Source organism: Xiphophorus hellerii, chromosome 23, assembly GCF_003331165.1.
Source record: "Xiphophorus hellerii strain 12219 chromosome 23, Xiphophorus_hellerii-4.1, whole genome shotgun sequence".
Classification (NCBI taxonomy): Eukaryota; Metazoa; Chordata; class Actinopteri; order Cyprinodontiformes; family Poeciliidae; genus Xiphophorus; species Xiphophorus hellerii.
Window position 1 is genome coordinate 1,289,541 of NC_045694.1, and position 17,101 is coordinate 1,306,641.

At 39.3% G+C, this 17,101-nt stretch overlaps 1 protein-coding gene across 4 annotated transcripts in view; it reads right to left on the bottom strand.

Annotated features, from left to right (window-relative positions):
• The window catches only part of fam13b (family with sequence similarity 13 member B), a 51,281-nt gene that overhangs the window by 17,100 nt on the left and 17,080 nt on the right, over positions 1-17,101 (bottom strand). For all 4 annotated transcript variants that reach the window (XM_032554483.1, XM_032554481.1, XM_032554484.1 and 1 more), the window contains exons 4-7: positions 14,913-15,125; positions 13,708-13,885; positions 13,482-13,626; positions 5,952-6,073 (exon numbers count right to left, since the gene is read on the bottom strand). In XM_032554483.1, the coding sequence (XP_032410374.1) occupies positions 5,952-6,073; positions 13,482-13,626; positions 13,708-13,885; positions 14,913-15,125 (658 nt within the window). The remainder of the gene's footprint in view (positions 1-5,951; positions 6,074-13,481; positions 13,627-13,707; positions 13,886-14,912; positions 15,126-17,101) is intronic.

Below are 17,101 nucleotides of genomic sequence, written 5' to 3' on the forward strand. Positions count from 1 at the left end.
TGAATGAGAGAGAGAGAGAGAGAGAGAGAGAGAGAGAGCGTGTGTGTGTGTGCGTGCGTGTGTGTGTGTGTGTGCGTGCGCGCGGTAGCAGGAAGTTTAATTTGCAGAAGTGCTGCTGTCAGCACAACATCTGCCTGCTGAGATCTGGCTGGACGGGACCAGACTGCAGCACTTCACCAAACACACGGCCAGGCTGCAGCCCAGGAAACACACCGGCTCGTTTTCACAGCTCGCTCGGCTCGCTCTGCGTTCAACCCAACAAACGTGATGCCGACGTTTACCCAGCAGCTCCTGGGGCAGATTTAGCCTAAAACGCAGCTTGGTTATCCCATCTGCTCATCCCAACCTCCTTCAAACCGCATTTAACAAAATGTCTTTCCTTTTCTCTCCTGAACTCCTGCAGTTGACAAAAACTCAAACTTGCTTGCACTGTTATCGTCAGCAGAACTTAATGTTTCCATAAACAGCTACAAACCTTGAAGTCTGTTCCCAGAAACGAGAAAAAATTCATCTAAACAATCCACAAGCTGGATTTGAAAGGAGGAAATTATATAAACACAATCCAAACCAAGAATGTAAGAAACTCTCTGCTTCACTGTCTGGTGATGATTTAGCTTTTAATTTCAGCAGATTCTGGAGCTGATTAGAGATTTATTCACAGTTTGTCTGACATGAAAATGTTAAATAATAAATGATGCATCTCAAACGGTTTTACATAACATGGAGCTGCTGAGAGAAGAAGAGCCTCACTGGAGCAACGACCACAACCGGTTCACTTCCTGTGGTTCTGCTTCAAATTCCTTTTCATCCGGATGAATCAACAAACCGACTTTCTGTGAGCCCGTCCATCCATCCATCCGTCCATCCATCCATCCGTCCATCCATCCATCCGTCCATCCATCCATCCATCCATCCATCCATCCATCCATCCATCCATCCATCCATCCAGCCATCCATCCGTCCATCCATCCATCCAACCCAGAGGAGTTACGTAAAGCTGCTGTTTACCTCTGCAGCAGGACGTCACAGGCCATCCTCATGTTTCCAGCCGGGTTTCCTCTCAGGCTGATCTGCCCTTTTATGCCAGAACCGGGTCCACCCTGTAGGTGTGTCAATGTCAAGACTCGGCTCGTTTCTCGAAGTTTCTTTGCTCCTTTTTTTTTTTTTTGCTGACCGGCTTAGAAAAAAATTGTCTGCTTTTATTCTTCTGGAGTCGAACCCGATCCGATCCGACCCGACTTCTGGTTTCTTCTGTTGGGTTATCCAAGCCGAGCACTTTGCGGCGCCAGAGTCAGAACCAGCAGGTCCAGCAGCAGAGCCACAGCATCACCTGGGTGCATAATGTGGCCCGAATGTGTGTGTGTGTGTGAGAGAGAGAGAGGTCGTCTCAGTCTGCTCTCTGAAAAGTGCTGCAGTAAACAGCCGGAGCTCCTGATGTAACCATGCAACAGCCTGAGGAGGGCCAATGGGACGGCGGAGGCTGGGGCCAGCAGCCAATAGGGAGGAGGGATGAAGCAGAGGGGGAGGGGCTTCCTGTCAGTGATGAATAGAAAGTCAGCGGTTCCTGCAGGGTCCGCTGGGCGGAGTAGAGCCGCTTTAAAATACACACTAAACCAGAACCAAACCGCCTTCATCCTCTAACCGGCGACTGATCATCAAATGCATTAAGAGATTTAATAAAATACAGAGCAGACAGAGACAGACGCACAACAAGAGATCACCGAGACAAAGAGAGGAAGGAAGATACAAACAGAAACAATCATTTAAAAAACACTTTGTTCAGTAAATATGACTCTTCTCCAGCTTAAAGCTACGGGGTTTTATTTTTAGAGCGATTTGTGTTCAGACCTGAGTCATAGTTTAATTATATGACTCATCAAAAAAACTAAAAGATACAAAAATCTATTAAAAACAGACTAATTCAACATGTAAATGGGAATATTCAGCATGTTGTGTGCAGCTCAAAATCTATGCTCTGGCACTGCTTATACAGTTAATGTTGACTTAAAATCCTCTTTTGCGCTTTAAAAACTTCTCACAATATTATTTTATTTGCATCTATTTCAACAAGTTACTTAAAAATATTATTTGAACCTTAAATATTAGTTATGTTATAATTCTGTTAAGGTTATGTGCAGCAATTTCAACCTTTCTATAAAACCATGTCATGGTGAAAGCAAATAATACAATTTGCAACTTTAAAAGCATTTTTTTTCTAAATTGCAAAAAAAAAAAATATCAGTAAATCCAGGCAGAAATAATCACAAAAACACAGCAGGAAGAAAAATTAGTAAAAAATCAATAGTTATAGTTTTTATAGTAACATCTCCTCTGTGGCCACCAAGAGACACTCTGTCATTAATATCAGGAGAAATGTACAATAAAATAATTCACAATAGGAACACAAAGTGATTTTAAATATGTTAAAGCTTGTACTTGTACAAATCCAGCATTTATGGAGCCATTTAATCTTTTTTACTTACATCTAAACAAAAGGTAAGAAGAAAAACGAAGCAGATAAATGTGAGTTTCTGCGTGGGAATCATGAAGCTTATTTAGGAAAATCAAATCACCAAAGTTATCAAAACATGACAGTAATTAAATTTAGTACTAAAATAATCACAGCCACAGAATGTAAGCTGCAGTTTAATAAACCCAGAAGAAGAATCTGAACTTCATTCAGTCTCCAGTAAAACTTTTAAATGTTGTGATTTTGAGCTGAGGTCGTTTCTCTGAGGTGATTTCAGGATCTGGCTGTTTTCTAAAAGCCTGAAGGTTAAGGAAAGTTACGATGCGCCGCTTCCTCTGCTTCCACTATCCAGTTTCTGTATCCACAGGCCACATAAAGTTTATCTGCATTTTTCACGATTCTCCACCAAATAACATGGATGGAAACGTCAACGCTGGAGGACGCTGTCTGCAGACAGGTGGCGCTCTCTCTGGGACCACTTCATAAAAACATGGAGGATGCAGGGAGGGAGGGGAGAAGACTCTTTAACGTCTCCATTTGTCGTTCAGACTGGGACAGATCAGGAGGATCGTTCAAACACCGAGAGACTGAAGCAGAAATCATCATGAGTAATGGCTTTGAATCGAAAAGATTCCCCATCAATCTGTTTTATAGTTTCTATAAACTATAAACGACCATAATTCATAAGCTACAAAAAGCTAATCTTTTCTTAGCGCCATCTTGTTTAGAGACCCAACTGTTGCTGCTTTGACAGGAAAAACAAGGATGCGTGAACGGGAGGCAGAAACAAGTGAATCCTGAACATGCCTGGGACGCCAGCCTGTGTTTGTTCCTGTTTAGTCCAGGTGCTGCAAAAAGCCTGAGCGGACGTACGGACCAATAAACAAACACCCACATAAAAATAAGGTGCAGATTATCTCAGATCAAGAGCCTTTACGAGCTGCATGATGGGTAATATCTGCCTGGTGAGACGGTTTACTGGCGCCTCCTCCACTCACCCTGCAAATCAATAAACTGATGGCTAGTTTCATCCGCTCCTCTTCCTCACTGGGAGTTTTGTTTCTCCTGTTCTTGGGATTCTTCCTCAACAATACTTTCCACAGACAGCGACGCTTCCAGGCCGGTCACCAGAGAAGAAATACCAGCGCTTATATATAGATGTAAAAGGAGCGAAGGCCTTCAGGCGCTAACGCGTGTGTTAGCTGTCAGAGGCTATTACTGCAGGCGATGAAGAGGGCAGGCGCTGCTGTCCGTCAAACAGTCAACAAACAACATGTTGAGTCACTGGAGGACGACTTCATCTGAGATGAAGGTCAGCCACTCCAAGACTCAACGATCTCAAAGACTTTAAAATATTAAACTTATTGCACTTTCTGTCATCACACCAACATTTCAAAACAATTCAGATACTAAAACAAAAATACTTGATACCAGATCATTAGAGAAAAAACACTAAGTAGGTGAGAATTAAGTCATTATTTATTTTAAATACACAAATAAATAAAAAGTCTTGAGTGTTAATTGAATCCTTTACAGAAGGGTTATTGATTGTTCTGCAATTATTTATTATAAGTTATCATTCTGCACTGAAATAAATTGTTTCAAAGCAGACATGAATTTTGGGTTTAGCTAATGCTTGTAGCATTAGCTAACTAATGGATCTGGTCCATGCGGATGTATTCAGACGTACAACTGTTGCCTTACAGTAATTGTCAGAATGTTTTCTCTACTGATCACCTGCAGCAGCAGGTAGGATGCTCTGGTTTGTTTTGCTGCTTCATTATTTAGTAGCCAACTGATTAGCATTTCGTAGTGTAACAGAAAGGAGCGGAGCGATTTTCAGACCGTCAATAAGCTCTTTGTGTCCATGAAGCTAATATTTAAACTGTTAGCGTCCAGGAAGCATTGTGCTTCACCTCTGCAGATTCAGGAGTTTCTAAGCTTTTTAAGTTGATTTAAACCTCAGAGTTGTAGCTTTAGATTGTAGCGTTAGCACAGCTAGCATGCAGCATCCCTCAGCATCTCCTGTCTGTCTGCGTCAGAGGGAAAGTACTTCCTGACCATGCTAACTGCAGGCTAATGGGGGTTTCTCTCCATGTAAGCAGAGTTTAAAGCTTTTTGTTTTGATCGGGTCAGGCTACACAGCGGCTAAATGCCCAGTTGGTTTTTCCGACTCAGAAGTTGAAATGTCTGTATTACACCTGGAAATGGAAGGCAGCTTTATTAAAATAAATCTACTTCTATTGATTTCTGACACAAATAAGTGTCAGAATTATTTTATTTTTTTATAGTATTGATTATTTTGAGACGGGTTATTTTGGAAACCCTAGTAGAGAGACGCTCCCCTCATTTCCTGTCAGAAACTTCTTGCTAAATCTGAAATTTTCTGGGGTATTTATAAAATAGGGCCTAACTGTGCTGGACCGCCTTCAGCTCAGAACTGCGGTGTCAGTATTGAGAACTTCAGCGGGTCACTTTTATTTCCATCCACCTGCAGCTCATTTTTTACCGCCTGGAGAAAGTTAGTCCTCCGGTGTCGTTAGACAACCTGCCGGCTGACATAACATCTGAACTGCTGCAGACTTCCTCTGACGGGGAATTCAGACATCTGTTCGATTCATCAGGCAAGTCAGTGTCTGATGAATCAACACTTTCTGCTGCTTTTCCACCTCTCATCTAAAAGAAAACTGTGATTTTGGTGAAAAAAGCTTAAAAAAGTAAATAGATGATTTTAAATTTAAGATTTAGATAAGATTAAATAAAGTGTTGTTAATGCCAATATCATCGCCACCTACAGGCCAAATATGAGCGCTACAACTTCTCATAAAGATTCTAAAATTGACTCATAACCAAATATTTACACCTCTGGGTTTAAATGGAAATATTTTTTAGCTTTTCTGCGTTGGCATGGAGACAGAAATTAAATATTTCCTCAGAACTTAAAGAGCTTAAGGAAATAAACAAGTACCTCAAAATAAAAGATTTGATATTAAACAACATACAAAAGGTTAATATTAACTCATTTTCAGTTAATGGTGAAAATCTCAAATTTAGAATATGAAATTAATAACAGCCAATCAAAATAAGAAAAAGAGCAGCTTTTTATACAAATAAAGGGTTTATGGTGTGCATTTGTCTTTTTACATAAAACATCTATTTTTATGTGATCTTAGATTTAAAGAATTTTAGAACTTGGTAAGGAACACGTTGTTTAAGCTTTAAAAACCCGGAAATTGATCTGAGGTCACCTTTTTTTTTTACCATAACTGTGGAATTAAAAGTTAGGAATAAAATTATTATTTTATAGAGATGAAGGTCAAGTTTGTATGGTTTGTTTGTTGCTTAAAGCTGCGATTTGTAGTTCAAATCATAACCGAGCACAAAAAGCTTTTACAGGATGAAGCGCTCTGTTCTAACGCTTCACTCCTCTGTGGCGTCCCTCAGGGTTTGATGCTCGGCTCTTTGTTAGATTCAGTCTCACCTGGCTGTGCGGTCGTCGTCGGTGTGGCTGTGTGAGTCGGAGGCGGCGGGTCCTTCCTCCCCGTCCTGCGGCAGTTCTTCACATTCTGCTTCGCACTTCTCATCATCCAACAACTCTGTGATCTGAGGAGAGAAACGAGAGAAAAGATTCAAGACCAAATCCAACCAAAGGAAAGGATTTCACTGTAAGACAACATAAATGCAAAGACAATGAGATTCGTCAGGATATTTTGTGGTGCAGCTGTAAAGAAATGGTGTGAAATAAAAAAAAATTGGTAGCAAAAAAGGAAGAAAAAGAACTCCCTTATCTGAAAATGCTAACACTTCTTTTAATTGCAACATTTGTTTTGCAAAAACGAAAGCAGATGTTTTAAATAGAAGCGTTGATACTTCTGTAAGACAACATGTCTGTCTGTTCTACCAGTCATTTAAATATAGTTTGGTGTCATGTGACAGTGCAGCAACGCGACAGAGACAAACTAAATTAAGGATTAATTTCAAGAGGACAGGTGATAGGGAGTCAGGAAAGTGTTGGTCTGAGGCGGTGACAGCCGGGTTCTGTCAGATATTGATTTCAAGTTGACTTAGCGATGTTCTGAAAGTCATTTTAAAGACCTGCTCCACCATAACACAGCAAACTGGGCTTAAATAATATCACCTTATTTAACCACAAGACATGAGAAGCAATTATTATCTTACTTTGGGTTCTGTGAAAAACATGACAATCTGGTTAACAAACAACCTACTGACCTTCCTACGACCTTTACATGAACAAGCAGCTAAGGTAGTTAAATAAACAGACATGTAAAATCACATGAATTGTTTTGAAGGCCTCCTCATGTTCTCTCCTGTCAAACGGGTGGGTGTCAACATGGTGGAAGCTAATGCTAGCTTCTGCTAAATATCTTGGTGTAGCACCTTAGCTTTCAGTAAATATCATGTTGGTATAGCACCTTATTGTTAGCTTATGCTAAATACCATGTTGGTTTAGCATCTTATAGTTAGCTTATGCTAAATACCATGTTGGTATAGCACTTTATTGTAAGTTTCTGCTAAATACCATGTTGGTGTAGCACGTTATTGTTAGCTTATGCTAAATACCATGTTGGTATAGCATTTTATTGTTAGCATATGCTAAATATAATGTTGGTATAGCACTTTATTGTTAGCTTATGCTAAATACCATGTTGGTACAGCGCTTTATTGTTAGCTTATGCTAAATACCATGTTGGTACAGCGCTTTATTGTTAGCTTATGCTAAATACCATGTTGGTATAGCGCTTTATTGTTAGCTTATGCTAATTATAATGTTGGTATAGCCCTTTATTGTCAGGGCAGCTGTGGCTACTACCCAGTAGCTTGCCACCATCATGAGCGTGTGCATGAATGGGTGAATGACTGACTGTTTTCAGTGTTATGTAGGTATGGAGCTTTAACGTTAGCTTCCATTAAATATATTGAAATAGCACTTTGTTAGTTTCTGCCAAATTTCATGTTGGTAAATTGCTTTAACATTAGCTTCTGCAGAATATTATGTTGGTAAAGCGATTTAGAGCTAGTAGAACTATAGTTTATGATTAGTGCTTTACAGTTAGTATAGCTAACTTGCTAGCTAGCGGTGCCAACCAGTGCAAGGCTGTGATGATGATCTTCACCTCCAGTTGGAGAAACGGAGACGGCGTTGACGGCAGGACTTTGAGTTGACGGGAAAATCTGGTAATGAAGCTACCAGAGATCTGAGGACCCAGAAACGACGACTCATCTTCTGTTTGAACAGCTTTTACATCGAATTTGCCGAGTCACCGTCGCTCTGCGTTTCTAATACAAGCTTCTGAGTTGGTTTGATCCAAACAGGGAAGAAAGACGGGGTTAAAGGTTAAACTGGCCACATCAGTGTGTCTGTCCTCTCCTCCATTTCTCTCTTCACAGCAACACCTCCATCTGCTGCTGTCACTGTCGCGTCGCTATGGAAACGACCGCTTTAGAAGCTTCTGATTGGCTGTCGGGGAATTCTTGCATCGTCACATGAGCGGATCAGGGAGGATGAGTCATGAAACTGAGAACGAGCGCGTGAGAGACGCCGAATAAAGACGTCCGCTGTTTGGACAGGCTCCGTCTTATTCCACTAAACATTTACTCAAAAGCTGCTTGGTTGATCTGGATCAACTTTCATTAAAAGTTTTTAAAGTGGAGTTAGAGGGTTTTATTCAACCAGAAACAGAATCAACATCTGAGATTTAGTTGATGTGAAAAAGACATTAAAAATGATAAAATTCAAGATGTTGTGCATTTTTGTTCAGATTTCAAGCAAAAGCATTCACACCTCCAACTTCTTCACACTCAGAGTATTTTATTAGGATTTTTTGTGACAGAAAAGTAGAAAATTAAGCAGAAAGAAAATAATATGTGGGTCAACATTTTTATGGTGGTGGCAGCATCATGCTATGGGATGATGGAGCTAAATACAGGACAAGTCTGTAAGAAAACTGAAACTGGGATCCATCCAGGGATATTATGGGACCATTTTGATCAAACAATGGTCTAGTCAAAGTACAGACACAAATTTAACTGATCTCTGCCCATTTTTCTATAGTTTTTTGTGTTTTGCATGAATTTAATTTTGTCCAGATGAATTGCACTCAGCTATTTTATCCAATGTTATTATTTTTACACTTCTGTTTTATTCTAAGCTGAATTTTTCAAGGTAAATCAGACTTATCTTATCTTATCCAATATTACTGTTATAATCATTAATTGAGTTTTATTCAGATTTGTATCAACTTAATTTTTCCACATGAATCAGACTCAGTTATTTCGTCCAATATTAATAAAATATTTTTATTCACCAATTAGAGAATTTAAAACAGGTATTACAGACTATTATTTTAGTCTACCAAACAAATAACCAATTAGATGAGAGAATAAACAGCAGCAGCAGTAAACAAAAGAAGAATGTTTTGTGTTATATAAAGAATATTTCCGGCTGCAGCTGCTCAAACTTTATGCTCCACTTGTTCTTTTCACTTTACTGAAACACCCAAAAACTGTTTAATCCTCTGTTATATAATTAAATTTAAGCATGAGTCACTTCAGTGTCAGTAAGGTTAATGGATGAGGGGCGGAGCTACGTTACAGCGATAACATTATTCCAGAACAGGCAGAATAAACCTTGGATTACTGCCGTTCTGCTCAGTGACATGGAAAAAACCACTGAATGCGTCTTTAAACAGAAACATGTCCTTGTTTTTCTGCACCGCTCTCCAGCGGCTGACATAATGAACAATGAAACCCGGTTGTGTAAGCGCTCCGTGGCTAACGGAGTTAGCCTAAACTGACTTATGAGCGCCATGGCAGCTGTGCTGAGTAAGTCATTAGAAAGCCTCTGAGCTGACGTAACAACATTAGAGGATAGGAACAGCTAAATCCCCCGCCAGGTTGACCTTGCAAGTTCGTTCATGTGGATGAAAATATTATCCCCCCTCACTTAAGACTCTGGGAAATCTTAACGACATTGACTCACAAATCCGTTTAAAAACAGACGCCGAAGCCGATGTTGTGTGTGTGGGTTTGTAGAGCATAAATACCAGGCTCTGGGTTTTACACACAAGAAGCGCCGTGTTCGTGTTGCGTCTGCCTGAGTGGGAAAAAAGACGAGCCGGAGAGCGCGGTGGAACAAAAGGTCGGGATCTTGGCCCTCGTTTGGCAGCGCTGACATCATTAACTTGGCTATTGAACCGATTGTGGGCCAAGAACAGAGAACAATAACGGCTGATTGGCACCGCCGGCGCCATCCAAACCGATCCAAACCGAACCGATTTGCTCCCAGGCATTTTTTCATGGCTGATTTCACTCAACTGGAAAACACCAATAAAGTTTAATATTCTGCTGTTGTAATAAATATCCAACATTTTCAGCAGTGGGAGAATTTTTACATTTATGGGGAGAAAAAGAAAAGATAAAAATACAAGTTTTACTGTAGCACAATATTAAAAAACAACAACGATTTAACAATTTAATTTGCTGTTTAGATAATATCTGATAAATAATAAAAACAAGAAAATCTTGCAGCTTTTTCTAAGAGTGCATTGCGTGTTACTTTCAGCCAGCTGACAGGCAGATACTGCAGAGATAATTTAAGGTGGGACGACCTTCATCAAATATTTCCACTTCACTGATTTCAGTTTTGACACTATTTTTTTCCCTTACAGAAATCCTAAACCAAACAAACGTGTTTTGTGATTTTACTCCATCGTGGAACGTAAACATCAATCTTCAGCAGCTCTCTAGCGCCACCAGGTTTTGTCATGAAATGATGCAATTAGAGGCAGAGGAGAAGTAATTTCTACCCATTAGGAGGTTCAGATTTTATTTTGTTCCACTATAAAAAACTCCTGACTTTAGCGAACATGATGCCTGGTGTGAAACAAACCAGCATTAACAAACACCACTTGACTTTCACAGCGCCATCTGCTGGCAGAATGCGGCACAGCAAGGAAAAGCAACAACTAGACTTCAAAGTAACAAAATTAAAGGCAACAGTTTCACTTTGTTTTTTGCAAAGTTTCTTTTTTTCAATTAGTTCGAATGTTTTTTCACTTCTAGATGTTGTTAATTTGTTAACAGTAATAAACTTGGGGAGAACTGAAGATTTATTCAGTTATTTACTCCATTTCTTTTTACAGGTAGAAAACAGTTTGTTGTTTTTTAATCTCTTTTAAAGGATTTATTTGGCCTTCATTTGAGAGTGAGTTGATCATCCAATTGTCCCAAAAGTTATAAACGATAAAGTTGTTTTGAGATCATTTTTCAAGTAATATAATGGTAATAGATTAACAAAGCAGGAACTCCTTCTCAAAGGTCAATCAACTTTAAAATCTAACAAACATTTAACACTGGAGAGACATTTTAAATCCAGTATAAATCTAGAATAATACAGAAACAACAAATAAAATGAATTGTGAAGAATCTGTAAACAAAACAAAAGAAAAGAGTTGAGACCAAAGACTTTTATCAACCAGTTTTTGGCAGAACGAGAGAAAAAAGATAAATGATGCAGAATCAAATTAATGAGCTTGTTTTTATTCATCATGCGAGTAATAAATTTATCGCTTACTGAAACATGTTGAGTCGCACGTTTTTGTGTCATTACTGCTAAAAAGCATTAAGACAGAAGATCCTGACAGAATCGGCGAACCGGAGCCCCTCTGTGCACCGAGTGGGAGCCGATTCGCTGCATGGCTCCTGCAGACTCCAACCCCCAGCGCAGTCTAGCGTCCGATGCAGCTGGGAGATGATCGGTTATGTCATCACAAGCTCCTCATCTCTTCCTCTGGACATTTCTCCCCCTGCCTTCCTCACTGCTTCCTCTCCCCATCCTCTTCCTCCTCCAAACCTCCCACTTTTCTGCCCTCTTACATAAGACACGTGGATCAGCGTAGATGTATGCTTACAGATCGCTCTGCTCTTCTATTCAAATAAAACTCCAAGACACAAGATAGAAGAGAACAAATCTCAGAAAGAGTTACTTCTGTTTTGGCTGTAATTAAACCGAAATTGTATAAAATATATATATTTTGCATTTTGGATTAAGAAAAATTCTTCTTTGCCTGTAAATCTGTTCTACTCAGAACTCAAGTGGCAGCTTTAGCTTCACCTGGTAAACAAACATTTCTATTAAGCTACTTTGGTTTCCAATTATTAATCAGTTTATCCAAAAAATACTCAAAAGATCAGCCCTGCACTGCAAGTGAAAAATCTGCAGAATTTGTTATGCAATTAATCAATTAGTCATCAAAATAATTGATCACTAAAACAATTGTTATATAGAGCTCTAATGCTTTGTTCTGTAGGGTGAAGGGAAAGTTGTCCAGCTGACACAAGACACAAAAAGTCAAAGCCAAGAGGCTGATAAACTGATGGAAAGTTCAGTGGAAGGAAAAAGTGTGGTAGGTAACAGAAACTTTAAGAGGAATCCGAAGTGCTGAGTCCAGACCCACAAGTAAATATTAGAAATAATTTTTACTGGTCTGTTTCTGGAGACTATAACAACAATAAGTGTTAGAAATATATCACTGTGTGATCAAATCTACTTAATATGACTAAAGTCTTGGAACAAATCCATTTTCTAATAAATCACTTTAGTAATGAAAAAGTCAACTGACGTATAGATAACATAGATAATAAATCATCCCAGAAGTTACTGCGATAAATAATAATATTGTTGTTTTCAGACCATTTTCCAGTAATATGGTGACAAGAACACATTCTCAAAAATCAATAACCTTTCAACTCTAATGAACATCTAACACTGAAACTGGAGGATGTTTATTTTGGATATTTAAAATGAACAACAGATAATTGCGGTTTTTCCTAGGATAAAACAGATGTCCAAACTACAAATTAAAAACAAACTAAAGTAGAAAAAGTAAGCAATAAAAAGGGTAAAACTTTACCCACAATAAGTAGAAAAAACTGTTTTTGTTCCTTACCGTATTTCCACCGTATCTGTTTAGGTATCAGTATTAGTATTAGTATCTGTCTAATCATTGTTTAGGTTGTTAAATCATAAAACAAATTATCAAACAGTGGCTCTGAGGAAAGTTAAAAGTTAACTGTACTTTGTTGATCGTCCAGTAAGTGGAAAGCAGTAGCAGCGGCGGTGTGTGTGTGTCGGTGTGTGTGTCGGTGTGGGTGTGTCGGTGTGGGTGAGTGTGTGTGTGTCGGTGTGTGCGTTGTGTGTGGGTGTGTCTGGGCGAGGCTCGTCTACATTCTCAGAAGATGTTTGGGTGGCTCGGCTTCCTGATTGTTTGATGGTGCGTTTGTGTGTTCAGGACGGAGTGGGTAATTAGTAACTGAAGGGTCAGATCCTTTAGTTCCCAGGTAGAGAAATGTGTTTCATAAACAAGGAGAAGGTTATTTCTGTTGAGGCTGAGCATTTACTGTCAAGTTACTGATTAATGAGGGGAACTCGGGCCAGGGCTGGTTAATCAGTGCTGTAAACAATCAAAATGAAACCGTCTGGTTTCTGATAAACCCAAGAATGCAGAGTTAGGAGCAACGTTGGCATGCATTAGGGTTTGAATCCCAGCCTGAAGGGATTCTGCATGGGGAAACCTGTGAACCTGTTTACTGTCTTCCTCCATCAAAAGCACAACTGTCGGGTTTATTCATTCCTCTAAGCTGACTTTAGGTCAGGGGTGTGTGTGTGTGTGTGTGTGTGGTTTAGCTAGGATTGTTCTTCTGTGGTTGTTCAAACACACTCAAATATGACACGAGTAAACAGGTATCAGGGTCAGGCTAAAAAAAAAGAATAAGGAGAATAAAGTCGACATAATACAAGAATAAAGTTGTTTGGTATGATTATTTTCTGGTAATATTATAATTTTCTTCCATGTTGTTGGGACTTTGTTCAAGCACTTCACCACTTTATTCTTGTACTGTTATGACTTTATTCTCCTAATTTGGCAAGTTACTTTAGTCTTGTAATATTCCACTTTATTGGAGCATTATTACGAGGTGAGAAGAAGCCAACCTGTTCGTTGATGGAGCTGTAGTCGTTGGTGGTGGACACGTCATCATCCTCCGAGTCGAACAGTCCCTCCTGGTTGTCCAGCAGCTCGGCCAGCACTCTGCTAACCGACTCCTGGTCCTGAATGTCCTCCCTCTCAGCGGACAGACTGAAAACAGACGATGAGACGAGACATTTCAGTCAGGTTTCCAAATTCAGGCTGGTGGTTAGCATGTGAGAGGCTTCTTACTGAAAGATGTCGGGTCCAAAGACGGCGGCCAGCGCCCCGACGGTCCAGCTGTCCGGCTGGAGGGAAGCCACGCTGGCCAGGAAGCGGCACAGGAAGCGGAGCAGCCCGTAGTTCACATGGGGCAGCTGCTGCAGCAGGTACTTCAGGTTTCTGCACAGCTCCTCCTCATTGCTGTAATCTGCATTCAATAGACCAGAGATCCCTGCAAATGTTCACTGTGCAACTAGCAGGAGTTCTGGAAAAAAGTATTCACACACAGATTTATGACCCAAAACAGCCCGCCAGCAATGATCTGCATGACGACAAAATGAATGAAAAGAGGATTAGAGGAGATTATCTATGCCAGAAACAGCAGCAAAAAGGACACTGTACAGAGGTGAACCATAAATGGAAACAGAGCAAATCTGAAAATGGAGGATTTAGTCCTTTAAATCGCAACAAATGAACCTTTATGAGCATTAAAGATGCATTAAACCATTCAGAAAAATCCCATGATTAAGTTTCAGTTCTATCATAATTCATCACAAATGGAAACTTTAACATTTTGGTTGAGGACAGTCACTGAACGAACCGTATCGTCGGCTCAATTCAGAGTTATTCTTAAAACGTACATCAGAAAAGTGTAACATATTTATTTATATTAGTTAATAGGACCTATTTTCTTAGACAGTGTTATAATTATTTTAATGTATAATTGTAATGATTTTGTCTGTTGAAGTCAGTAGAAAATTGCATATTGGATCCTTTTAGCTACTGTCAATGTGCCTTCTGGTGGACTCATACCAGGTAAGGAAAGACCTTTATTTTTATAATAATCACATCTTCTATGAGATTAACTAATGGTTTATCAGACAGGTTTGTGGGAGACTCAACTTTATTACCCTCTATCTTTTCCTAATATTTGATTCTTATACATGGCCAAAGAATTAATTTAGCAGTAGCAATCTAGCAAAATGCACTCAAACCGTTTTTATCTCCATTTCTTGATATTCTTGTTAAATCATATATTACTTTTACAATTGCAATGACATACAAAAAGAACAAAAATAAAAATACCCTCCCTGGAACTATTTATATTAGCATATGTGCAAATTAGCTGATGGGACGGATCGTGCTGTGACAAGGACCAACAAATCATTTTTCATGTTAGGTTATGTAACCGAGAGGCGAACTATCTGATCGGACGCTGCGTCCCTGAAGCGCACCTTGGTAGAGCTGCAGGATGTGTCCTTGCAGAGCCGTTGGAATGACGGGTTCGGGAAGCTCCTGCAGGAAGAGGCGGAGCAAACTGACCGCTGATGCCAGATCAGCCTCCTTCTCCAGCTCCACCTCCTCGCCGCTGTCGTAGCGCTGACGCAGCCAGTCTACTCGCTCCGCATTGCCGTTAACCAGGAAGAGCCCCTCCAAGTCCAGCTGACCTGATGACGCAGACAGACAGACAGACAGACAGCAGCTGTTTACCAGACCTTCATCTACGCGACCTTCCAAAGAGAGGCCATGTTTAAGTTTGAGGTTCATTACAAATAAAAGTTGAGAGTTTGGACTGTTTCTTTGCAGATATACCACCTTCTCTTTGGTTCTAGACTCTAAAGCTGCTGCAGAATCAAACAAAGTTACCAAAATTATTAAATTTAATCCCTGTATCGAGATTCTGAGCAAAGAAACTCTGAAATACATAAAAATACAGACTTGGAAACTTGCTGGCTCTGTAAAGTTCGGTGCCAGCAGATTATATGGAACAGCAGGAAAAATTTCAGCAAAAGTTGCCATTTTGAAAAATGAAAAGTACAAAGCAGTTTACTTTGGACTTTTATTTTATTTTATACAAAAGTCATAACTGGCAGATTTGCCTGTTTTCCCAGTATGAGCATAATTAATATGTTTAGAAGTGTAATTTTGTTTTGTTTAAACTTCATAGTTTTTGTTTTGGTTGTTTCATTTATTTTGGATATTTAAAATGTCTTCCAGTTCCAGTGTTAAACATTCTTTGGAAATAAAAGTTTATTGTATTATATCATTAAGATGCCATTATCATTTTATTGGTTAAAAATGGTCTTAAAATGTTGATAGCGATACTTTCTCTTAGGTTAAAAATTAGATTCTTAGTTTTGCACAATGTTTGAGTTCTTCAATAAAAATGAGGGGAAATGTTCTGTTAAAGTGAAACAGTAAATGTTGACCTCCAGCTATTTTCCATACTTTTTGAGTTAATAAATGTTGTTAAATTGAAAAAAGTGGAATTCAGAAAGATAAAAGAAAGAAAAGTCAAATTTGGGAAATAAGACAGATATCTTGTAGCTCTAGAGCTGTTTCAAATTTCTAAAAACAGATGCAATGCATATAGTCACTATTTTGTAACATGAGGATTCTGAATCGGCTTCTTTTCTGCTGTTTGCCCCCTGGTGTCTGATCCATTAGTGAGCCTTCAACCCACTGTTCAAGCCCAGAAGACTAAAAGGAATCCTGTGGACCAGATTCCCTTTTCTGGCTCCACACAGCTGACCGCATGAAGCGCAGCGGCTTAGACAACAATAAGGGAGCACTGTTAAAAAAATGAACTGTTTCTGTGACTGAGGTTCATTATAAGACTCATGTTAGCCGCAACATAGAATGAAAATGTACCAAAACAAAAGGAGACTTTTCATCTTTCTTTTCCATTAACTGAAATGACAAATGTAAGCAACAGCCAGTAAAACCTGAGGTATCACTCACAAAGCAGGACAGATTAAAGCTGATGACTAATTAAAGCTCCAGCTGAGACTCCTTACATAACTTCACACGGCTGAACAGCTGTTGGATCACCAACCTGCTCCACACCTTACTAGGCCTGGACACTTTATTCCAATCTTTACATCAACTCGACACATTTTGCAATAAACTCTGTGTTCCCATTGACGGTTCCTACTGACCAGACACAGAAAGGCTGTCACAAAAGGGAATAAATCAATTAATCGCATGATAAATTGAAAAGAGCATGATGACTTTCATTTACATGCTTGATTTTTTTGTAGTTTGTTTATTCTTTAAAGAGATGTTGCACTTGAATATTGTTGAAAAGCCACCATTTTGAAACATGAAAATGCAAAGTAGTTAGTTTGCATGTTCTCTAGAAATTAAAGTTTTTTCAAGAGGGTGTACTTACTTTAATATGCCATTATCATTATGTTGGTTGAAGGTGGTTTCAAAATGACAACATTATTGTTTATCACAATACTTTCTGGGACAATTCATATTTCAGAAAATTTTCTTATTTTGCTCAACTTTCACAGCAGAAATGTTTTGACCCCACATCCTGGATTTAGAGCAGAACCGCCCATCCGTCGCTTTCTTTCATAAGGAGATCAAAACGTCATCTTCACAGAGCGCTTGGGATGTCTTGGATAATGTTATCTGG